Raw genomic sequence first — 24,707 nt, 5'->3', positions numbered from 1 at the left:
CTGGTATTTGGAGCTGACTTAGTGTGGTTGGATGCCCCACTTACCTTTCACCTTGGTGAGGTTTCACTGTGTCCTCTGAAAATAGGGACAGTAAAAGGGTTGTTTATACAGACTATCTTAACTTCTAATGGTAGAGGAAGATTTGGGCACGGTGGGTCTCATGATTAAAAACATCCCCCATATCACTCTGTTTTTCCTTTTAGTGGTGCTTGTGGAGAGGTAAAGCTGGCTTTTGAGAGGAAAACATGTAAGAAAGTTGCCATAAAGATCATCAGCAAAAGGAAATTTGCTATTGGCTCTTTGAGAGAGGCAGTAAGTACCTGGGTTTCTGGCTGGGTAGCTCTGCTTTTTCTTTTTTTTGATACTGGGATTGAACCCAGGGGTGTTTGACTGCTGAGCCACATCCCCAGCCCTTTTTATCTTTTATATTGACACAGGGTCTGGCTAAGTTGCTGAGGCTGGCTTTGAATTTGCGATCCTCCTGCCTCAGCCTCCCGAGATGCTGGGATGACAGGCGTGCGCCCTTGCGCCCAGCTGCAGCTTTTTATAGCTTCTTCATAACATCCCCCAAATCATTGTGAGATGACTGTTTTCAGTCTCAGGAACAACTGACTGCTCAGACAGTAATTTGTGATTGTCAAAGAACATTGAAAAATTTAAGCATCTTTTGATTAATCTAGAAATTGTTACTTATAGATAATTTTGTTCCAATAATTTTTTATTGTTTATTCCAGTTCAAAGTTGTTGCAAGATTGTTTTTACCATATTTGAAATTAGAGAGTGACTGTTACAGTCTTATAGCTGTTTTCAGTTTTCCTTTCTCTTCTTTCTTGGTTCATATGAATTCATGTTTCTCAGTGGTTCAATTGTGTAGTATTCAGCTGGGTATTCTGCTTTTCCATGAATGCAGGATAGCATAGACTTTTCCCTTAGCACATTCATCCCTTGTGATAACTGACTCTTCATTTCATCAACTTTTTTTTTTTTTTGGTGCCAGGGATTGAACTTGGGGGCACTCGACCACTGAGCCACATCCCCGGCCCTATTTTGAATTTTATTTAGAGACAGGGTCACTGAGTTGCTCAGGGCCTCGCCCTTGTTGAGGCTGTCTTTGCACTTGCAATTCTCCTGTCTCAGCCTCCCAAGTTTCTGGGATTATAGGCATGTGCCATTGCTCCTGGCTCATTTCATCAGCTTCTATCCTGATTTTTACTTTTGGTGTGCAGTCCTTTCAAAGGGTTAATTAAGCTACTCTTCTTTTTTTTTTAATATTTGTTTTTAGTTGTACATGGACACAATATCTTTATTTTTATTTATTTATGTTATGAGGTGCTGAGGATCGAACCCAGGGCCTTGCGTGTTCAAGGCAAGCACTGTACCACTGCGCTACAATCCCAGCCCCTAATTAAGCAACTCTTATGTTCATAGGACAAATGAAAATTATTGAGGGTTATAGGGTTCTAATGAGAAATTAAAATAAAAACCTCAGAAAACCTCAGTGTGAGCCTGTCACGAGTGCTACACTCCATTCTGACCACTGATTTTGACAACAGAGGTCAAAAATGTAAAATCCCCAGCAACCTCAAAATAATGTATCATTGTGGCTCATTCTACAAATTGGTGATCTTCTTTCTGACTCCAAGTTTTGAAGTATAAAAAACCAGGAGGCAAAGAGCAGTAGCAGTGTATGTGTTTACCCAAGGCTGGTTTTTTACCCACACCTTTCCCACCTTGTGTGACCCAGAAGGTACTGGGGTTGTCCAGTGTCTGCAGAAGAGCAGCAAGGGATGTGCAGATGTGCTTTGCCTCCTTTAACTTGAAGTTGGGAGGCTGTGAGGAGGACTCTGTAAGGTGCTCTGGATGATCCTGGGGACAGATTTGTAGACTTTGTCAAAGTCATCCACAAAGAAGGAGCTGTCCCAACTTATGATGATTTACTCAGTCGTTTCTCTGGTTGGTCATTTAGGTAATTCCTAGTTGTTTGCTCTTTTGGGTAATGTGCCAGTGAGTATCTTGTTATTTATGGGTTAGTTTTAAATTTATTTTTCCTTTTTTTTTAATGTATTATTTTTTTATTTAGCGAGAGAGAGAGAGAGAATTTTTTTTTAATATTTATTTTCTAGTTCTCGGCGGACACAACATCTTTGTTTGTATGTGGTGCTGAGGATTGAACCTGGGCCGCTCGCATGTCAGGCGAGCGCACTACCGCTTGAGCCACATCCCCAGCCCTTTTTTTCCTTTTTTTAAAAAGATATATTTTAGTTGTAGATGAACACAATACCTTTATTTAATTCATTTATTTTTATGTGGTGGGGATCGAACCAAATGCCTCACACATGCTAGGTAAGTGCTCTATCTCTGAAGCTATATCCCAGCTCTGAGTTTCATATTTTTTAATTTTAAAATATTGAAATTATTTCTCCATAGTAGCTATTCATTTAAATTTTTTTAAAAAATAATTTTATTTTATTTATTCATTTTTTTATATGGTGCTGAGGATTGAACCCAGTACCTCACACATGCTGGGCAAGTGCTCTACCACTGAGCCCCAGCCCCAGCCTAGTAGCTATTCATTTTATTACATTTTCTGCAGTCCACATTCACTGTAGAGGTGAAGTAGCCAAATACATTGATTGATCTGTCCACATGTGACTGGACAAAGTGATAGAAAAACAGCCCCTAATAATATTTTTCTTTGTGGTCAATTGTTTCTGGGTGGTCTTATTATTATTATTTGTAGTGCTGGGGATTGAACCTAGGGCCTTGTGCATGTGAGGCAAGGACTTTACCCAACTGAGCTCTATCCCCAGCCCCTGGGTATTATATTTTAACATTCTTTAAAGATCTTTTTCTTCCCCTGGAGACAATGCTGTTCTTGCATAGCAAGAGGAATTTCCTTTCTGTGTTCCCTTTGTTATGGATCTTTTCCCTTGTGATTCTAGATTTGCTTCCCATTTTGGGGAGAAGAAAATATCTACCAGATTGTTAGAACTGAGAGTAAAATTTTACTTCTTAGTTTCATTCTTTGAGTCAAATTGGACTCTTCGTGACCTCTCTCTTTTCAGAGTATGTACACCCTGGTGTGGTAATGAGTAATGGATTACAGGAAGAGGCAGGCTTTAAAAATTAAACATCTGGGATTTCTTAGCAGAAGTCCATTCTACATAAATATGTCACTTTATATCCTCTTTGCTTGTGAAGGGTGTAACCTGGGAAGTGGGGTTATTTAACTCAACTTGCTCTCTAATTTTGCGGGGGATGGGATGGGACAAGGTCTCACCATGTTGATCAGGTTGGCCTTGAATTCCTGGGCTCCAGCAGTCTTCCTGCCTTAGCTTCCTGAATAGCCGGGGCTGTCTGGCTTCTCTCCAGTGAACATTGTCAGCTTACGGTTGAAGTTGGAACTTTTGTCTGCTCAGAAATTTTACCTGACATTTTTTTCATACAGTTTAATTGAACATCTGCTTCTTCATGGACTTCATTTCTTTCTTTCTTTCTTTATTTTCTTCTTCTTTTTTTTTTTCTTATCAGGGGCTGAACCCCAATTTTTACTTTTTATTTTGAGACAGGGTCTCACTAGGTTGCTTAAGGCTCACTAAGTTGCTGAGGCTGGCTTTGTGCTCATGATCCTCCTGAGCCAGTAGGATTACAGGTGTGTGCCATCACACCCGGCTCTTTCATCATCTTTTTTTTTTTTTAATTTTTTTTTTGTAGTTGTTGATAGATCTTTATTTTATTTATTTATACATGGTGCTGAGAATCGAACCCAGTGCCTCACACATGCCAAGCATATGCGCTACCGCTGAGTCACAGCCCCAGCCCCCATCATTTTTAAAAAATATTTTTTAGTTGTAGTTGGACACACTACCTTTATTTTATTTATTAATTTTTGCGTGGTGCTGAGGATTGAACCCAGCGTCTTGCATGTGCTAGGCAAGCACTCTATCGCTAAACCACAACCCCAGCCCCTCTGTCATCATTTTTATAAATGTAAATAACTCCATAGTTAATGAGATAAGTATAGCTTACTGGCTACTGGTTACAGATGGAAACACATTTCTCTGGCAGTGGAACTATGGGTAATGTCTTCCCTTTATTTTTTTAATAAAAAATAAAGGGAAGACATTACCCACAATATCTTTATTTATTTTTATGTGGTGCTGAGGATTGAACCCACTGCCTCACACATGCAAGACAAGTGCTCTACCACTGAGCTACAGCCCTAGCCCATGTCTTCTCTTTTCTGAACCCTAGTTGCTCCATTTGTAAGATGGGGGTAATTATAGAATCCTCTTCAGTTGAGGATTATGAGGCTTATGTGAGATGATTCGAATGAATAAAGAGCTTAGCACAGGGCCTGGGCATTTATTGAATGCTTATAATTTGTGAAGCACTTTGCAGAATGATTTTAGGTGAGTTATTTAATTCATTGTATTTTGGGTCTGGGTTTCTTTGTATTAAATACAGCCTGGTTTGGATCTCAGGCAGTCAATTAAGTATAACCGTAACATTTTTAAAATATTGGCCATTATTGTTATTATTAGTAAACTCTAATGTTTTTCTGTTTATTAAAGGATCCAGCTCTCAATGTTGAAACTGAAATAGAAATCTTGAAAAAAACTAAATCATGTAAGTATTGCTGTAAGACATGGCTCATATTTAAATTCATTTATCTCTAAATATGGAAGAATATCCTCCTCCTCCTCCTCCTCCTCCTCCTCCTTCTTCTTCTCCTCCTCCTCCTACTCCTCTTCCTCCTCCTCCTCCTCCTCCTCCTCCTCCTCCTCCTCCTCCTCCTCCTCCTCCTCCTCCTCCTCCTCCTCCTTCTTCTTCTCTTGCCCACACTGGTCTCTTGAACTCCTGGGCTCAAACCTTCCTCCTGCCTCATCCTCATGAGTGCTGAACTGCATATGTGTGCCACCCTGCCTAGCCTGACTTATTCTTTTTTTTTTTTCCATTTTTTAGTTGTAGATGAACACACAGTATCCTTATTTATTTCTGTGTTGTACTGAGGATCGAACCCAGTGCCTCACACATGCAAAGCAGGAGCTTTACCATTAAGCTACAGCCCCAGCCCCCTGAGTTATTCTTGTAGAGAAATAAAATAAAATTATTCTATCTTATAGAGAATTGATCAACTGATTATGTTTGCAAAGACAATGCTAATTTTAGTAAATTTAATAATACCTGAATTTTTAAAATATTTATTTATTTGGGTGGTAGTGGGGATTGAACCCATGGCTTTATTTTATTTCATTTATTTTAGGTTACTGGGGATTGAACCAAGCAGCACTCAACCCCTGATCCCCATCCCCAGCCCTATTTTGTATTTTATTTAGAGACAGGGTCTCACTGAGTTGCTTAGCGCCTCACTTTTGCTGAGGCTGGCTTTGAACTCATGATCCTCCTGCTTCAGGTTCCGGAGCTGCCAGAATTACAGGCGTGCACCACCATGCCCAGCCCAACCCAAGAGTTTTACACATGCTTGGCAAGCATTGTGCCATTGAGCTCCATCCCCGGCCGGTTTTTTGTTTGTTTGTTTTTGTTTAGTTGTAGATGGACACATATCTTTGTTTTATTTGTTTATTTTTATATGGTGCTGGGGATCAAATTCAGTGCCTCATGCATACTAGGCAAGCGCTCTGCCCACTGAGCCACAACCCCGGCCTGATCCTCAGCCCTTTTTATTTTTTATTTTGAGAGAAGCTCTTCCCAAGTTTCCCAGGCTGGCCTTGAACTTGTGATCCTGTTTCCTTAGCCTCTTGAGTAGCTGGAATTATAGGTGTGTGCCACTGTGCCTGGTTATACCTGAAGTTTTAACACCTTAAAATACATTTTATTTGGAGTGACCCAGATAAATCAAATAATGACAACATCCTATCCTTATATCTGATAAAAGTGGTGTGTCAGTCGCCTCTTTGGGTATGGATAGTTCCCTCTTTTGTACAATGATGACGTTGTCTCGATGAAGACTTTGGCTCAGTGTCAGCGGAAGGTGTTTCTCACTTGAAAAAGGTGAGAAGAAAAATTAGAATGTGGTCTGATCCTGCTTTTCTTTTTATTGGTTCTTTCAGTTTCCTCATTAATTCATGAGCATCATCCATGTCATAAGCTCAGTAGTCCCTGCACTTGAAACAAATCCTGTATTCTGTCTACTGTTTGACTATGATCATCTTATTCTGGTTTTTATTCTCTAAACAACAACAAAATTTCTTTCCTTATACCTCCCCAAATTCCTCAAAGAACAGGGAGAAACCAAGAACAAGAATACAATCATTACCTTGACAAAATACTTCCACAGGCTCCTCGAGAATCCTGTGCAAGGAGTGGTAACCCGTGGGAATCTGAGGGACTGATCTTCTTGCTTGGCTATTTTTAATAATTTTTTTAAACATTTTTGATTTTTTGTTGTTGTTGTTACAGATGGACACGATACCTTTATTTTAACTTTCTTATTTTTATGTGGTGCTGAGGATTCAACCCAGTGCCTCACACGTGTTGAGCAAGTGCTCTACCACTGAGCCACCAACCCCAGCCCCATCTTTTAATAATTTCTTTGTAACTTCTTCCATGTACTCTTTGAATTTTGTTTTTTGGTGGTGAGTGGAGGGCATGGGGTCTCTCTATATTGCCCAACCTGGCCTTTGACTCCTGGGCTCAAGTGATCCTCCTGCCTTGGCCTCCTAAGTAGCTGGGACTATAGTGTTGAATCCCAGCTTGCCAGGTCTTTTTTCCAAGAGCCTGGAAGCCTCTTTAAAGAGCACAGCTCTCTTTAAGGCATGTGGGGTATGTTTAAAGTCCCAGTGACTCTTGTAATTCCAGTGACTTGGGAGGCTGAGGCAGTAGGATGGCAAGTTCAAGACCACCCTTGGGGGACTGGGGTTGTAGCTCAGTGGTAGAGCGCTTGCTTAGCATGTGTGAAGCACTGGGTTTGCTGCTCAGCACTACATAAAAATAAATAAACAAAATAAAGGTTAAAAAAAAAAAAGACCACCCTTGGCAACTCAGTGAGACCCTATCTCAAATCAAGAATAGAAAAGGTGGGGGATGTAGCTCAGTGATAAGGTACCTATGGGTTCAATCTCCAGTCCTGCGGGGGGTGGTAGGGGGAAGAGCAGAGCCATCTAATTTTCTAGGGGTAGGATTGCATCAAACATACCCTTAAAATAAACACTAAGAATTCTCAGAGGAGTTTCTCTGATGTCAGATGATCCTCAAACATAACATATACAAATCCAGTGTCCAGTGCTGTTTAGAACACTAACAGTTAGTTAGGTCCCTGTCATATTTCTTAGCAGTTTCCTGGAGCATTTGGAACCTTGGGAATTCAACATGGATCCATGGATAACATTTGGGTGTTTGGGGACAATGTCTCATGGCCCAAGAACCTGGCCTTAGGAGTCCAACACCGATTTGGTCAATTGTCAAACACTTAGTGGGCCAAGACTATCTTCTAGGCCCAGGCAGTGTTGAGCCAAGATGGAGCAGTTCACCCCTTCCCCCATGTCTTCTGTCTAGTGTGGAGACAGACCTGAGCTCACAGCTCATTTCTGCCGCCTCCTGGCTTTGAGCAGGTCATCCACTTTTCAGAGCCACTGTTTGCTCATCTGAGTAATGGAGATAATAAGGATACTCACCTCACAAGGTCAGTGTGAGACTTCTGTGGGTCTGCTCCTAAAGCTTTCAGCACAGAGAGCAGGCTGGGATCAAGGTCGTGAGCTGGATTCCTTGAGCTCTTTTCCCCGTGTGACTTAAGTGGAAAGTCTGGGTTAATAGTCTTTGGTTCCTGTTAGAGAGACACTTTTATGTGTGACAGCCCTAGCCAATGACCTTGGGTAGGAAAGACTAGAGGCAGTTGATTGCTCTGATTTTTGGGGACCTCTTTACATTCAGTCAGCTCTTGGCCCCAACCATTCCCAAATGATTAGGTCCCTGATATATTTCTTAGTAGTTTCTTGGAGCATTTCCTGCCCATTATTTGTTTATTTATTTAGTTGTAGATGGACACAATACCTTTATTTTATTTACTTTTTTCTTCATGTTTATGGGGTGCTGAGGATTAAACCCAGGGCCTCATATGTGCCAGGCAAGCACTCCACCACTGAGCTACAACCGTAGCCCGCTGCACTGCACATTTTGATGCCAAGAGGAACCAAGCAGTTCCCATTTTCCCTTCTAATCTAGTCATCTTCTCCATTTATGAGTTTTCTTCTGCTACTCCTTTAAAAAATAATTTGGCCAACACATCACAAGTTCATAATCTAAAGAGTCAAATAGTATTAATAATTTTGCACAAACCAGCAACTTCTCATTCCTCTAATCCGCCTCTCTATAAATATTTAAAAACTCTTTCTTGGCTTTTTGCTAGAATCTGCCTCCATGTTTCTACATAATATGTATAAACCATTGTCTCTTGGTTTATCCACTTTAAATAGCCTGTTGGCTTCCTGTTATAGGATATGAAGATTTTAGCTGTTCTTTCTTTTCTTACAAGGAGTAGTCAGTATTTTATTTAAAAAATTTTTTTTTGTTGTTGTTGATGGACCTTTATTTTATTGGTTTGTTTATGTGGTGCCAAGAATTGAACCCAGTGCTTCACACATGTGAGGCAAATGCTCTACCACTGAGCCACAACCCCAGCCTTGAGTGTTTTCATTATTGTGTAATAAAATTGCTCATGTAGAGTCAAGTAGTGTACAGGAGTGGGGAACTGGTTTGTTTCGAACTTGGCTCAGGATTACGACCTCCACCTCCCCATTAGCTGGGAATACAGGCATGTGTTGACAGCCACCTGAAGTTGGCTATGTACTGTGAAACAAAAGCTCTGCTAAGTATGAAGTCATAATATTAAATATGGACTTTTAAAAACGTACAGTACTGCTCCCTTGCCCTCAGTGTTCTGTGCTCTCTGCCGTGGTCAGAGGTCACAGCTCTCATCCACTGCGTCTCTGTCCCCTACCTCCAAGTGTGCTTAAAAATTCTTAGGAAATTACGGGGCTGCGATTGTGGCTCAGTGGTGGAGCGCTTGCCTGGCACGTGTGAGGCCCTGGGTTCCATCCTCAGCACCCCATAAAAATAAATAAATAAAGTAAAGGTATTGTGTCCATCTACAACTAAAATATAATGGAAAAAATAATTTAACTTATAAAATTATTATGAAACTAGAATTTTCCTCTTTCTTTGGCACAATGGGAGGCTCTTGTCACATGGGGTCACACTCCCTTTGTTTCTAGAACTGGAGCTGGGTGATCTCTGTCTAGCAGCATGGCCTGGCTCTGCACCTGGCCTGCTTTTTCATTCATATTGCTCTTCAGAGTGTCACCCGGTTCCTTCAGTGCCTCTGTTTTAGGGCTGGAGGAGGAAGGCTGGGAAGAGACTGGCCTTTGTTCCTCGGTAGGACATCCTCATGTGAAACATGAACCTGCTCCTCACTGACATGGCAGGGTGTGGACTGTTTATTCCATTTTCTCACGGAGGAGTCGTCTGTCAGATTCCACACCCCCACCCCCAACTTCAAAGCTACCAGAATCAGTGGGCCCAAAGCCTGGGCCTGGGCTCCCCGACTCCCTGGGCAGATGTCTCAAATTCTGTGGCTTTTGTGGTTTCCTTCTTGGGAGTTTCTCACTTGTTTTCATTCTTTCCTTTCTCTCTCTCTTTTTTTTTTTTTTTTCAGCCTTGCATCATCAAGATTAAAAACTTTTTTGATGCAGAAGATTATTACATTGTTTTGGAATTGTAAGTAGTACATGTTTTAAACTTGACATTTTCATTTAAATGCTCAAAAGCCAACATAGACTTGAATGTAGACTTGCCTTGTTCATGCTGGGGACCCTCCCTAAGTATGTGGTGGTGGGATCCACAGTGTGTTTGCATGTCTAGGTAGTGTTAATTCTAGAAGTCGTGCAGTATTTCCACAGGCAGGTAGCAGGGGATTCTAGTCCCTGCATCTGAGTCCTGGGTTTAAACACTACTCTGCAGGTGACTAGTTGACCACCCATGGGTGAGTTTCTTTCATCCCTCTGAGTTTCATCTTCTTAGTGTTAAATGCAGATAATAGTACAGAGTCTTGGAGAAGTTTACATGCTATGAGGGATGGAAAGCCCTGCAGAGTACCTGGCACATGTGGGCGCTTGACATGGGGTCCCTGTTTTTTGGTCTGGGGATTGAACCCAGAGCATTGAGCTGCATTCCCAGCCCCTCTTTTTGGGGGGGAGGGTGGGAACCAGGGATTGAACTCAGGGGCACTCAACCACTGAGCCACACCCCTAGCCCTTTTTTTGTATTTTTATTTAGAGACAGGGTCTCACTGAGTTGCTTAGCACCTTGCTATTGCCGATGCTGGCTTTGAACTTACGATCTTCCTGCCTTAGCCTCCTGAGCTGCTGGAATTGTAGGGATGCACTACCGTGCCCAGCCCCAGCCATTTTTATTTTTCATTTTGAGACAGGTTCTCACTGAGTTGCTGAGGGCCTTGCCTAATTGCTGAGGCTGGCTTCCAACTTGTGATCCTCCTGCTTCAGCCTCCTGAGATGCTGGGATTACAAGTGTGTGCCACTGTGCCCAGCTTCCACGTGTGTTGATGTTATTACTTTAAAAATATCTGCTTTCGGTGGTCCTTTCTACTTAAGGTGATGGGATCTGGTGGCATGGTGGTGCCTAAGTATCTTTCATTATCTTGCTGCTTTACTTCGTGGTTAGAATGTCCTATCTTCTTTGGTATAACCAAAATAATTTCCTGTGTCATTCCTGGAAGAGGCCTGTCTTATATCTATTCCTGCATAAATTCACATTTTTTAAGCAGCTGTTGTGACAGGCATGGAATGCTTTGTTCTTGGCTGAAAAATGGAGGCTATGCAGATTGAGTGGCAAGAGCAACTTAGCGAGACCCTGACTCAAAATAAAAAAATGAAACCGACTGGGGTGGTAGCTCTGTGGTAGAGTGCTCTTGGGTTCAATGCCCAGTGCTGCAAAAAATACAATAAAATAAAATAAACAGTAATCCTGATTATAACCCTGGGAGAGATGAATGTCCTAGGGTTCTTCAGGGAATATTTGCTGTTACCAAATAGGAGATTGTTATCTGACTGGATCTGGTTGACCCAGTGAATAATGGTCATAATAGTACAGTATAGTAGCTGGTGTTTATTAAGCCCTTACCTGCAAGCTAGGTTAGCACTTCCTGTGGACTTCATAATAATCTTACAGGTTACTTACATGTCACAGGTGTGTTTCCATTTTTAGACCCACTTTAAAGAAAAGGAAACTGAATCAGAGAATTCGAATAACATTGCTGAGCCCTGTGCCAGGTGCCTTACCTATGTCAATCATTTATTTTATACCAACCATCACAGCAGGTGGTGTTACTCCCACTTTTTAAGCTTAGAGAGATTAAATAGCCCAAAGTCCCACAGCTAGGAAGAAGTGGAGTTGGGGTTTAGACCCGAGTTGACTTGATTGTTAGTTCTGGCTTGCTCTTCCTCATCACCTCCGAATCACGCAGGGTACGTGATAAGCGCGCAGGCTCCTGGGCCCACTCCGGTAGTGAATCAGATCTTAAAGTATCCCAAGTATTACCAATTCCCACTGCACGTTCCTTCTTTCATATTCCTTACTTCTGGTGGGGACATCAGATTGTAGATGAACCTTATTAGCTCATTAGCTCTAATAATGTGAGTCAAAGGTGAATAAAAATGGCAACTCTGTGCTAGTCTGAATGAGTTTGCTCTGTCTTTTATACCATGCAAGTGAGTTTTCCTCTAGGAATGAACACCTTCCTTTGTCTGTGTTTCAGGATGGAAGGAGGAGAGCTCTTTGACAGGGTGGTGGGGAATAAACGGCTGAAAGAAGCTACCTGCAAACTCTATTTTTACCAGATGCTCTTGGCTGTACAGGTGAGAAAAGTCCTCAGTTATTGTGCCAACCTACTTTCTGTGCGGTGCAATTACTACCTGGGTTAGGGAGAAACTGAGGGACTGAGAATTAAAACTCTGAAGCGATCCTGTGTTTGTTGTGTTCTTGGAAAAAACATCCTACCCCTTTGACTCAGATGACAAAGCTCTTGCTGTGAAGTTAAGAGACAGTAAGGAAGGGAACTAGAAAACCAACACCCCCCAAGTCTCCTCTCTTTAGCCTGGAGGTCTTCCTGGAGGGAAATTGATTTCTACCTGTTTTAGTCAGATTTTTTACCCTGTGACTAAAAGACCTGACAAGAACAAGTTTAGAGGATGAAAAGTTGATTTGGGACTCACAGTTTCGGAGGTCAAAGTTCACAGAACACAGGCTCAATTACTCTTGGCCCAAAGTGAGGCAAAACATCATGGCGAGGGCTGGGTTGGAGGCTCGGTGGTAGAGCACTTGCCTATCATATGTGAGGCACTGGGTTCGATTCTCAGCACCACAAGTAAATAAATAAAGATCCATCAACAAGTAAAAAATATATATTAAAAAAAACCCCACAAGCCATCATGGTGAAAAGGTGTGAAGGAGGCAAACAGCTCAAGACGTGGAAGCCAAGAGAGCTGTGCTCACCAGGGACAAAACACATACCCAGGGCATGCCTGCAGCGATTTACCTGCTCTAGCCACACCCTGTCTGCCTGCTGGTACCGCCCAGTAAACCCCTACCAGTGGATTAATGGTTGATTATTAGGTTAAGGCTCTCATGACCCAATCTTCTCACCTTTGAACTTTTTGTGTTGTCTCACACATAACACTTCATATCTAAACCATAGAACTACGGCTACCTTATCTTTGTAGAAAACCTCCTGTGAACTGGGACTGGGCACAGTTGAGGGGCCGGTGGGCAAGCTGGGGCGAGGGGGACGGGCGTGCTCTTCCTGGCTCATTTACTCAGTTCCCTCCAGATGCAGCATCTTGGTCATGGGAGTGGACAGGTGGGTGAGGCATGTGCCTGGCCTTCTCTATTCAGTGAAAGTGTTGATAGAGAAGCTGTTGGTGGCACTTTGCCTTGAGGAATACCACCATTTTCCAAGCAGAATTGGTTATGGTGATTCCCCACCAAGATTCCTATTCATTGTAGTAAATGCAGTGGAGGGAGCAGATTTCTTATGGGGGAGGGAGACTGGAAATTTAACTCAGGGGCACTTAACCACTGAGCCACATCCCCAACCCTTTTTTTCAGTTGGAACACACTACCTTTATTTTATTTATTTATTTTTATGTGGTGCTGAGGATCGAACCCAGGGCCTCACATGTGCTATGCGGGTGCTCTACTGCTGAGCCGCACAACCCCAGCACCCCCAGCCCTTTTTATGTTTTATTTAGAGACAGGGTCTCTGAGTTGCTTAGGGCTTCGCTTTTGCTGAGGCTGGCTTTGAACTTGTGATCCTCCTGCCTCAGCCTCCTGAGTCCCTGGGATTATAGGTGTGTGCCACTGTGTCTGGCTGGGAGCTGTTCTTGTATTGGGTGAGGATTGAGGGAGATTTTTCTGGGATAGGTCCACCTGGGTTTGGCCTTGAAGGTTTCATCAGGTTAATTTCCCACTGAAAGTGCCCAGAGGGACATCCAGAGCAGGCTGAAGTTCATGATCATAAGCCCCCCACCCCTCTGTCCAACCCCCTTTTTTTTGTTTTGTTTTGTTTTTCTGTTCTGGGAACAAGTGCTCTACCCCTGAGTTACACACCAGTCCTCAAAGTCTTTTTAATGGTGGCTGTCACCTACCTAGTGCTTATCTCCCTTATTGGTTTTTTCCTTTCTTATATTTACTGATCAAGAATATTACAGTGAGGGGCTGCGGCTGTGGCTCAGTGGCAGAGCTCTTGCCTGGCATGTGATCCTCAGCGCTGCATACAAAAAAAATAAGCAAATAAAATAAAGGCATGCTGTCCATCTACAACTACCAAAAATTTTTTTTAAAAAAGAATATTACGGGCTGGGCATGTGGCTCAAGTGGTAGCACGCTCGTCTGGCATGCGTGCGGCCCGGGTTCAATCCTCAGTACCACATACCAACAAAGATGTTGTGTCTGCCAATAACTAAAAAAATAAATAAATAAATATGTTTAAAAAAAAAGAATATTACAGTGGATTGAGTATATGGAGCAATTGCTATGAGACATTTTTAGTATATATGTAAATATATCATTTTGATGGAATTTTTATGTTTATTTTGGTATGTTCTCAAAATATTTTATATCACTCATTTAAGTTTTATTGAATTAAATACCTTATATTTCCGCCAATGTGAAAGGATGTGTGTTTTCTTGAATTGTGAAATGCAAGCTTTATTGTCTCAGTTGCTGTTTTTGTTTTTTTAGAGAATTGTGAAAGTTTACTGAATGCTGTGATTAACTTCTTAATATTCTCCCTCCACCATAAAAAAGAGCAGTGTAGTTTTTGCAGTTGACCTCACGTTAAAGATAGAGTGTGATTTCCTGAGGGAAGTATTATTCCTTTTTTCAGTAATTCTTCTAGGATAGGCTTGGTCCCATTTCAGAGGCGAGAATAATTAGAGTTTTCTGGAAAAATTCTGTATTGTCCCTTAAAGAGAGATGGGATACCATTCTTTCTCTTCCTAAATGAGATAGAAAGTGTTCTTTTCTGGTAGTCATCTTTCATAGGTAAGAACATTCTTAAGACAAATCTACACACACACAAACACGCATGCACACACATACACACACACAAACACACACGATAATGTAGTAGAAAAGAGAGAAAAGGAACCAGGTCCTTGACTAAATTGTGCCTAGTGTTGACCCCACTGTACTTTTGAAATTCCATTTATAAGTCACTGAAGTCTATCTTCTTTTTAAGTCTATCTTCTTTATCTTCTTCAATGTGGGCAGGTTTTAAATGACCAACAAAATTGATTTCACATTTAGAAAAAAAAAAAAAGGACTTCCTAGAAAATATAAATCTAAGGGCTATGCCTTCCTTTCTGTGTAGTACCTTCACGAAAATGGCATTATACATCGGGATTTAAAGCCAGAGAATGTTCTACTGTCATCTCAAGAAGAGGACTGTCTTATAAAGGTAAAAGTTATGTTCTGTATGTGAGCATTCGGGTAGAAACTGTCTTTTAATTCCTCGTGTGAAAAATGGGAGCAAAAAAAAAAAAGACTGAGAATCTGATTTTTGCACTCAGCATTTGTTGTAGAGATCAGGTGATATCCTGTCTCTCTGGAGTCTAATGAGCATTTATCAGCTCCATTGTATACAATCCACCTTTGTGCAGAGGGGTCTAAACAGATGAATGAATTACATATCCTGCCTGGACCTCTTTTTCAAGCTTCCTTTTAGAATCTCCTGTTAGAATTTAAAAATAAATAAGAAAATAAACTATATCTCAAAAGACCCAGGCTGCATCTCTGAATCTGAGGGTGGCACCCAGGTGCAAGAATTTTTTTCAACCTCCCCAGATATTCCACAGTTAATCAAATTTGAGAGCCTAGGGTCTAAGAAGAATAGTGTAACTAACTAGAATCCTCGGGTGTTTGTCATAGGGATCACAAACTTTCTATAAGGTTACAAAGAACATAGGTAAACTGGAAAACCTAATTCTTGAAGTTCTTAAGTTAGGGATTTTAAGCAAAATTTAGTACTGGAACTTGCAAGCCATGAGTTTGCAGACTTCAGATGAACCTCAGGTATGAAGCACACAATGAAAGCTGATGTAGCTGATGTGGGACCAGCAGACTATGATACTCTTTTTATTTTAGGACATTGTTAAAAATTATTCCTTTTGTCCTTAATTTTAGATTACTGATTTTGGGCAGTCCAAGATTTTGGGGGAGACCTCTCTCATGAGAACTTTATGTGGTACCCCCACTTACTTGGCTCCCGAGGTTCTTCTTTCCATTGGAACTGCCGGGTATAACCGTGCTGTGGACTGCTGGAGTTTAGGAGTTATTCTTTTTATCTGGTAAGAAAAGTTTTCATTGCTACACAATCTGGTTGGAGGTAATTAGATGAAAGCTAACCATATTCAGGTAGCAAGGTCATGTTTCATTTAGGTCACTTTTCGACCACTGATTTAAAGAAAAACCTGCTTTTTCATGATGCTGAAACCAAGAAATCTGTATATCTGAATGCCTCTGAGAATGCCATTTGATTTCTTTCCCTTTTTCTCTCTACCAATATAAAGCCTTAGTGGGTATCCACCTTTCTCTGAGCATAAGACTCAAGTGTCACTGAAGGATCAGATCACCAGTGGAAAATACAACTTCATTCCCGAAGTCTGGGCAGATGTTTCAGAGAAGGGTATGGATACGAAAAGGGTTAAGAGTATGTGGTTTACTACGATGCGGGTATGCTCTTGGTGGGAGTGTCTTTTCAAACTCTGTGGTGTTTTCTCCTATTAGTCTGTTCTAGTTTTGATTAGTTTTTACAGAATTTGAAAATTAGAACAAATGATCAAATTGTTCATTCAGCACATTGAGCTCAAGTTCCTAGTCTACTGTTTCCTAGCTGTGTGACCTTCAGCAAGTTATTGAACTTCTCTGAGTTTCTATTTTCTTTATTTGTAAAGATCCTCCTCTGATAGTCCTCACCTTAAATTAAATGGTTTTTCTGAGTGCTAAGTGTAATGTACACAAGTGACTGGTACCTATTTTAGTGTGCAAAAGAATAAGTAACTTTTTAGTTACAAACTTTCCTTTGAGTTAGCCCCATATAAAAAGCTCAATGTAAGTTACTTTGTATATTTTTAAATTTTTTTTAGTTGTTGATGGACCTTTATTTTATCCATTTATATGCGTTGCTGAGAATCGAACCCAGTGTCTCACACATGCTAGGCTAGTGCTCTACCACTGAGCCACCACCCCAGCCCCTTACTTTTTTGTATTTTTATAATTTAAAAATGTAACCTTATAATTTTCAGAAGAAAAAGTGGAAACTTAAAACTAAATATCCAGTAGTGTAACATAGGTGATCGTGCTAAGCATGGGTGCTCTTTAAGGAATAATATTATTGCAGTATACAAGCCAGCCTTCATTGCTTGCTGGAGTAGTCAGGCTTTATTTCTGACAAGCCAGATTTTCACAGAGCCCCTCTTTGGTTGAGGGACTCTCATTACCAGTCCTGGGGTGTCAGGGAGAGTTGGCTGTAGCATTTTGAATATCTCAGAACTGGGTAGAAGGTCAGTTTAATTAGTTTGAGTCCAGCAACAAGAGAGGGAGCAGGGAGCTAAGAAGCTGTGTTCCAGAGGGGGAGATGGGGAGCATCATCATCATTCCTGGTGTTTAGAGTCCTCTGCACACAGGGAGGAGGACCTGGGGTCCTGCCCACTGTCTGCTGACTCCATAATGATCTCTTTCTGGATGGTGGCCTGTCATTCTGCATACCTTAATATTGCTGATTGGATGTGTTTATCCTTTTTCACTATAGTTTGCCAATTCTCTTGTTACCTTAGCTCTGGATCTCGTCAAGAAGTTGTTGGTCGTGGATCCAAAGGCGCGGTTTACGACAGAAGAAGCCTTAAGTCACCCGTGGCTTCAGGTGGGTGTGGGGCAGTACCCACTTGCATGAAATGCACAGGGAGCCCTGAGCTAGGCGAGGAAGAGGATGGAAACATAACCTTTGCAATGTTGGGTCTGTTTTAGGTTGAACTGTAGGTTCACCCAACAGGTGAGCTAGGCTAGGCTTCATTCCAGCCATCTTTCACCTTAAATAAAGGAGGATGACAGCCTCCCTGGGAAGAATCCAGCCATTTCTCAGTTCCATGTGATTGGGTGTGAAGGGTCTCACTTCTTATTCCTGGTGAGTAGGCTTGCTGTATTGCAGGCTGACACCTGCGTCTTTCAAGTCTGCATTACTTCTCTGTTCTTGCTGGGAACTGTGGCTGCCATTAGATCGTGCATGGACCTCATTCAGAGTTGCCAGAGTTGGAAGTCTTTAGTGGATTTGTCAGATTCATGTTTGGTGTTAGAATTAGCTACAGCAGTGGGGAGGTTTTTTTTTTTTTTTCTTTTTGTACCGGGGATTGAACTCAGGTGCACTTGACCACTGAGCCACATCACCAGCCCTGTTTTGTATTTTATTTAGAGACAGGGTCTCACTGAGTTGTTTAGCACCTTGCTTTTTTCTGAGTTTGGCTTTGAACTTGCGATCCTCCTGCCTCAGCCTCCCTAGCTGCTGGGATGACAGGTTTGCACCACTGTGCCCAGCCAGGCAGACTTTTGATGGACGTCTGATCTTCCATTTCCTGTGTCGTCATTCAGCACAGCCATTCCTCTTTCTATTAATTTTCTTTTGATCTGTTTTCTGTGGGGATTAGGCACTTACTAATCAGGTAGTTCGAGCAATAGACTGTTACTCTTGGGGATTACTGGTCCACAAACTCCTTGGGCAGTCTGGCCTCAGCTCTATATTTAAGGCTCTCAGGGAAGGCTGTTCCCCATTCTGTTTTCCAACCCTCTACACCTAACAGTTTTGCTCAGGCCAGCTCAGGTTGAGAACAACAAATCCTTAATGGAGGAAAAAAAAAAAGCCCAGATATATGTGTTTGGGATGTTGCCATGGAAACAGCAATCTCCCCAGAAGAAATCTGTCAGATGATTTAGCATTTAATAGACCACACAGATTTGAGACAGCAGGACCTTGGAGAAAAGGAGTTTGGAAACAAAGGGTGCCTATGGATGTAGGGATTTAATTTTGATGAAAAAGAGAAACACGCCTCTTGGCTCTTTTCATGTATCCTAGTAAGGAAACTCTTGGGGTCCCCATGTGGAGAGGTTGGAGGAGCTGTGTTGGGCTTGGAAAAAAAATAGAGAGCTGGCCAGCAAGTCCTAGGGACAGGATTTGCATCTGCCTGAAATTTATGAGGCAGCACAGCCTATTTTTCTTGTACTTTTTGTCTCAAAAGAAAACTTACAACTAAGAAGGTGAAGTTCAACTCTGCCACAGGGGTCTCCTGTCAATACTCTTTTATCCACATTTTGTTTTTGCAGCCAAAGGTGGAGAGGACAAGGCTGCAGATGGGTTATCTAAAACATCAGTTAGTGATGGTTAGGTTTTTATTTTGGGAAAGTTCTGTTTTTCAGAAGCCAAATGGTTTTATGGGTTTGGCACTGGGCTGAACACTGGGAATGTGAATCGTGGTCTCTGTGTTGTCATTAGCAGTGTCTGGTTTGGGGAGCATCTCTCATTTTTCCTTCTTCTTTAATACATTTTTAGTTGCAGAGGGATACAATATCTTTGTTTATTAATTTATTTTTTATGTGGTGCTGAGGATCAAACCAGTGCCTCACACATGCTGGGCAAGCGCTCTGCCACTGAGCCCCAGCCCCCCTCACGTCCTCTTCTTGCCTCATGTTGAGTGCCTGAGAGGATTCCTTCCTGCTTGACTTCAAGGGATAATTTAATACTTTTGAATAGGTTGTGGACATCTCAAAGGAAGGACATTTACAGATAAACTCTGCCACCAGGGGGCTGAGGATGTAGAGCCCTTGCTTAGCATAAGTGAAGCATTAGTTTCAATCCCCAGCATTGCAAAAAACAAAACTAAACAAAATAAAATAATAATAAAAAACTTTACAGTTTGCGTCAACAATGAGGTTCTTTTTTATGTAAGCTAATTGATGACTTGTAAATATACTTAATAGACTTGGGTCACTGAAGGTCTAAAGGAGAAGGGCATTTGTGTTAGCAGCCTCTTACTATGACATACCTGAGATAAATTGACTTAAAAAGAGGAAAAGTCCATTTTGGCTCACAGTTTTGGTGATTTTAGACCATGACCAAAGGGGCCCCATTGCTTTGAGCATGTGGTGAGGCAGCATATCATAGCAGGAGTGTGTGGTGGTGACCTGTTTGTCTCATGGCTGGTGTGAAAAATATGAGAGAGGAAGAGGAAGAAACTGGATTTCCACAGTCTTCTTTGGGGAATGCCCCCAATGACCTAACCTCCTCCCACTAGGCACCACCTCTCTGAGGCTCCGCCCTCTCACAGTAGTGCTGAGACACACAATCCTACCATTATTCCATTGTAATTTCATTGGTTCATGCATTTATTCCTTCAGAATAGTCAATGAGCTCTTGTGTCAAATACTCTTAGGCAGCATGGATATAAAGAGGAATAAGATAAGTCCTTGCCTAGGGAGCTGACGTCTGCATCACAGTTGCTGACTGCAGTCCTACAGTGTGGTGTGATGTATCTGTTGGCGGGGTGGGGGTGGGGGTAGGTGCAGAATACAGTGCTAACCAGGAGGAGGCAGGGCCACTGCCCACAGGGCTCTGGTGTGAACAGGACTGAAGCCTGCATGATCTGGCAACAGTGTCGGGGGTGAGTGTCAGCATTCTCAAATGTTTACTGGGTCCCTCTGCCAGGAAGGCCCCTGTGCCTGTGAGAGTGACTGGTATCTAGGGGATGCTCAGGAAGAATTTGTTCTCTGATTGGAACAAGGAAGGTGGGCTATGAAGGTTGCAGGGAGGTAAGGAGGACATTCCTGGGGGAGCTGTGGTGTGAACTCAGTATGGGGGGAAAGAATGGATGGGCTTTGGCAAGTGACAGTACGTGAGAAGTGACATCCTCTAGCCATGGGAGAGTCTAGAGGGGAATCCAGGTGAGCATGACCCTACCAAGATAGGCTGAGGGACTAGGCAGAGTGATGGAAGCAGGTGGTAGTTCCAGTTGCTAGATAGAGAAGAGATGAAGCAGTTGGTAGTCCTCTAGCATCATGCAGCTGCTGAGCGGTGGAGACCCCGTCGTCCTCTCCCTCTGGTGGCTTACGGGGAAGAGTAGGGAGAAGGTGGGTTGCTTGGTAAAGTATGTGGGGCTTTGGAATCGAACTGCTTGAGGTCTATATACTGCACACTTCACTGGTGAGTGGCTGAGCTTAGCCCACATTCTTTGACATATTTTGCATTTTCGAAGATGGGGAGAACCGGACCAGGCCACCCATCAAGACTCTCGAATGCAAATCCTTGAACCCTATAGAGCTTAGCATCTGGAGAGGTAGAGCTACCCTCACACCTCACACATCTGGGCAGTTGTTCTCTTTGCCCACTCCTTCTCTGCCCCACCTTTTCCTCCTGCAGCATGAAGCACCTGTAATGCTATGTCGTGTTCATTGTTGTCCTTTCTCATTAGAGCTGAGCTTGGGACTGGGCTTCAAGACCATGTGGCACTTTGTATAGCACCTGCTGGGTAATTTTCTTAGGGTGCTGAGTCCGTCGTTCGGTTGGTATCTGGGTAAATGGCCTTGCTGATGGCAGGGCAAGGGGGCGATGTGGAAGGATTCAGGGAGCTGCATGGAGTCAGCCCCAGCCTTTGGCTCTCAGGATCTGCTGGTTATCTGGAGTCTGTGGTTCTCTTACCCACTGAGCTCTTAGGACCATGGGTTTGATTCAGTCAGTGTTGACTGAGCTGTCACTGCTCATGAGACTACTCAGAAGGCAGAGGTGAGCACCCATGGGCCCTTCACTTCGGGAACTTGAGCAAGGGGGTGATTCTTAGCAGACACTTGCCATCCTTGCAGGGGTGCCTTGCCCTGTCCTTCTAAAGGAGTTTTCTTTTCCCCAGACACAGCCTACTTATGTTTTTCATTTCTTCACAGGATGAGGACATGAAGAGAAAGTTTCAGGAGCTACTGGCCGAGGAAAATAAATCAATCGCTCTATCCCTGATCCTAACCCAGGTATCCCTACTAATGATTAATAAATCTAGACTAGGTTTAAAGAGCTGATGAGTGAGCCTAATGAGTCTAAAGATTCTCTTTTATTTATTTTTTAAATATTTTATTTTTAGTTGTAGATGGACACAGTATCTTTATTTATTTTTATGTGGTGCTGAGATTCACACCCAGTGCCTCACGCATGCAAGGCAAATGATCTACCACTGAGCTACAACCCCAGTCCCAGGTCTGAAGAGTCTTGAGGGTGACAGTTGCTTCACATTCTTAAAGATCTATGTAGTAGGTGTTACGTTTCAACTTGATCTGCTCTAGCATCCTTATAAGATTGCTTAATATGTCAGTGAAGCACACGTAGGGCCTGTCACTTGAAAGTTCTCCTCAGGGCAAGACTAAACCATCTGTTAGAGGCTTGATTTTAAATTCGTTGGAAAACTTAAAATTTGGACAAATGATGATTTCTTGGTTATAATTTTATTCTTCTAAAATTCTTTGTAAGTATAAATAAATATCACTTCATTCCTGTCTAGCTTTCTTTTGGTTAATGATAGTTCTGCCTTTTTTTTTTTTTTTTTTTTTTTAAGGTACTGGGGGTTGAACTCAGGGGCACTTGTCCACTGAGCCAAACCCCTAGCCCTATTTTGTATTTTATTTAGAGACAGGGTCTCACTGAGTTGCTTAGCACCTTACTTTTTTTTTTTTTTTTTTTTTGCTGAGGCTGGCTTTAAATTCATGATCCTCCTGCCTCAGCCTCCCGAGCCGCTGGGATTATAGACGGGCACCACTGGTTGCACTATTGCAAGCACTGCAAAAGTTCTGCTTTTTTCCCACTCTCCCTCCCAGTTTTATAAATGGTGAAGCAAGCAAGGCAAGATTGCCTTTTCCATAAAAGAGTAAAAGTTGGGGCTCTAAGTGAGAGGTTTTAGTCTTTCTCACTTTTTGTGATATCGACCATTGAACCCAGGGCCCCACACATGCTAAGCAAGTACTCTACCACTGAGCTATACCCCCTAGCCCTTTTTATTTTATTTTGAGACAGAGTCATACTAAGTTGTCCTGAAGGCCTCAAGCTGTCTGTCTTTTCTGCTTTAGCCTCCCAAGTAGCTCTCTGTTTTGGTGCTAGGGAGTAAATGCAGGGCCTTAGTGTAGGCTAAGCACATACTTTACCACTAAGCTGTAAGCCCAGTTCCATTTAATACTCCAAATCTACTGAGCTTGGCAACAGTTGCACACTAGTGTATAGGATTCTGTTTGTGATCTTGCTGACCAGGAGCTATAGTTGCCTCACATCAAGAGAGAATATTGCTAGCCTACAAAAAGATGTTCAGAGTCTGCACCTGAGGTTGTGGTGGCCCTGTGGCAGAGCGCTTGCCTGGCATGTGTGAGGCACTGAATTCAATCCTCAGTGCCACATAAAAATAAATAAAATAAAGGTATTGTATCCACCTACAACTGAAAAAAAAAAAAGATATCTAGATTTAGATTCAAAGTTTACTTTCTACTGTTTGCATTTGCTTATGCACCATTGTAAAATATAAAAATTGTAGTTGAAAAAAAATTGTAATTGAGTTGAGTATGGTGGTGCACATCTGTAAATCCCAGTGGTTTGGGAGTCTGAGGCAGGAGGATTGAAGTTCAAAGCCAGCCTCAGCAACTTAGTGAGGCTCTGTCTCTAAATAAAATACAAAAAGTGTTCGGTGGTTAAGTGTCTCTGGGTTCAATTCCCAATATCAACAAAAAGGGTGGTGGGTGTTCCTGGGGTTGTGGCTCAGTGGTAGAGCACTTTCCTAGCATGTGTGAGGCATTGGGTTCGATCATCAGACCACATAAAAATAAATAAATAAACATCTTAAAAAATACAATACCCTTACAAATTTCTTTCTTTCTTTCTTTCTTTTTTTTTTTTTTTGTAATGGGAATTGAACCCAGGGGCGCTCAACCACTGAACCACATCGCCTTTTTTAAAAAAATATATTTTATTTAGAGACAGAGTCTCTCTGAGTTGCCGAGGCAACTGATCCTCCTTCCTCAGCCTCCTGAGCTTCTGGGATTACAGGTGCGCTCCACTACGCCTGGCAAGATTTCTTATAAAAGCAAAATTGCAGTTGAACTGTCCTTACATCATTAAGTGGTTGGAAGCCACAAGAAGAGAAATGTTAGATAAGTGTATTGGAGTCCAGTGGGGATTCAGTGACCACCAGTTATTCTTGGTACCACGCTTTACATGAAGTGACCCTGGTTGACTGATAGCTAATTGGGGAACTTTAATAGAAGCTGGTGATTTTCTTCTAAACATTCTCCCTTTTTCTTTATTTGCAGCCTTCCACTAGTCAAAAGCGGCCCCTGGAAGGGGAAGCCGAAGACACAGAGTCCTCGAAGCGCCGGGCTGTGTGTGCGGCTATGCTGTGAACACTGGAGTGAACCTGAAGAAATGTACTTCTTTCACTCTGCTGTCATCTTCCTTTTCTTTAAATCTTTTTTTTTAATCATTTGTATTTTAATTATGGGAATAATTGCTTTTCCACAATCACTGTTAATTCAATTAAAAACCTGATGGAATGTGGGCTTTGTACTTATGCTTCAACCAACTTTTTGGTTGAATGCCTTTTATTTAAAAAAAAAAATTTTTTTTTCTTAAAAAAAAAATAGTTGGGGGGGGGTGCTGGGGCTCAGTGGTAGGGCACTTGCCGTGCACGTGTGAGGCCCTGGGTTCTATCCTCAGCACCACATAAAAATAAATAAAGATATTGTGTCCATCTACAACTAAAAAAATGTTAAAAGAAAAAAAAATGTTAGGGGTGGGATATGGTTCAGTGACTGGATTCTTACATTGCAAATGTAAGGCCCTGCGTTTGATTCCCAACACCAAAATAAAGAAAGAAATAAAATGAAAAAAAAAAAAGTTATGTGTGCTTTTTCATCTAGAGCCCTACTTGGGTTGTTGTTACCAGGCGGTTTCTCTGGATGTCACCTGGTTTCAGCCAGGGACAGCTAAATACAAATTCTAAAGGCCCCTTAGAAAGTTACAGGGAAAGGGGCACAGGGAGGTTGGGGGTGGCATTTGTAGTGACTCACACTCAGAAATTTCAAGAGATGGTAGGTACATTGGTGTATGTATC

At 42.1% G+C, this 24,707-nt stretch overlaps 2 protein-coding genes across 6 annotated transcripts in view; one reads left to right on the top strand and one right to left on the bottom strand.

Annotated features, from left to right (window-relative positions):
• LOC139706523 (serine/threonine-protein kinase Chk2-like) overlaps window positions 1-24,508 on the top strand; it is a 32,299-nt gene extending 7,791 nt beyond the window's left edge. The window contains 11 exon segments of the mRNA XM_071614840.1: window positions 204-312; window positions 4,575-4,613; window positions 4,615-4,629; window positions 9,674-9,735; window positions 11,792-11,891; window positions 14,906-14,992; window positions 15,718-15,881; window positions 16,104-16,219; window positions 17,370-17,455; window positions 21,514-21,594; window positions 23,908-24,508. Coding sequence (XP_071470941.1) covers window positions 204-312; window positions 4,575-4,613; window positions 4,615-4,629; window positions 9,674-9,735; window positions 11,792-11,891; window positions 14,906-14,992; window positions 15,718-15,881; window positions 16,104-16,219; window positions 17,370-17,455; window positions 21,514-21,594; window positions 23,908-23,997 — 949 coding nt within the window. The 3' untranslated portion in view covers window positions 23,998-24,508.
• Lancl2 (LanC like glutathione S-transferase 2) overlaps window positions 1-24,707 on the bottom strand; it is a 199,716-nt gene that overhangs the window by 114,787 nt on the left and 60,222 nt on the right. For 3 of the 5 annotated variants that reach the window (XM_071614820.1, XM_071614814.1, XM_071614810.1), the window contains exon 3: window positions 7,638-7,786. The exons of 1 other annotated variant lie outside the window; for it this stretch is intronic. The gene's annotated coding sequence lies outside the window, so the exon portion shown is untranslated. Of the gene's footprint in view, window positions 1-7,637; window positions 7,787-15,792; window positions 15,878-24,707 lie in introns of those variants that run through there. One more of the 5 variants, XM_071614819.1, reaches the window with a different exon arrangement.

The sequence above is a fragment of the Marmota flaviventris genome, chromosome 1, assembly GCF_047511675.1.
Source record: "Marmota flaviventris isolate mMarFla1 chromosome 1, mMarFla1.hap1, whole genome shotgun sequence".
Lineage (NCBI taxonomy): Eukaryota > Metazoa > Chordata > Mammalia > Rodentia > Sciuridae > Marmota > Marmota flaviventris.
This window is presented reverse-complemented; position numbering and strand designations above follow the sequence as displayed.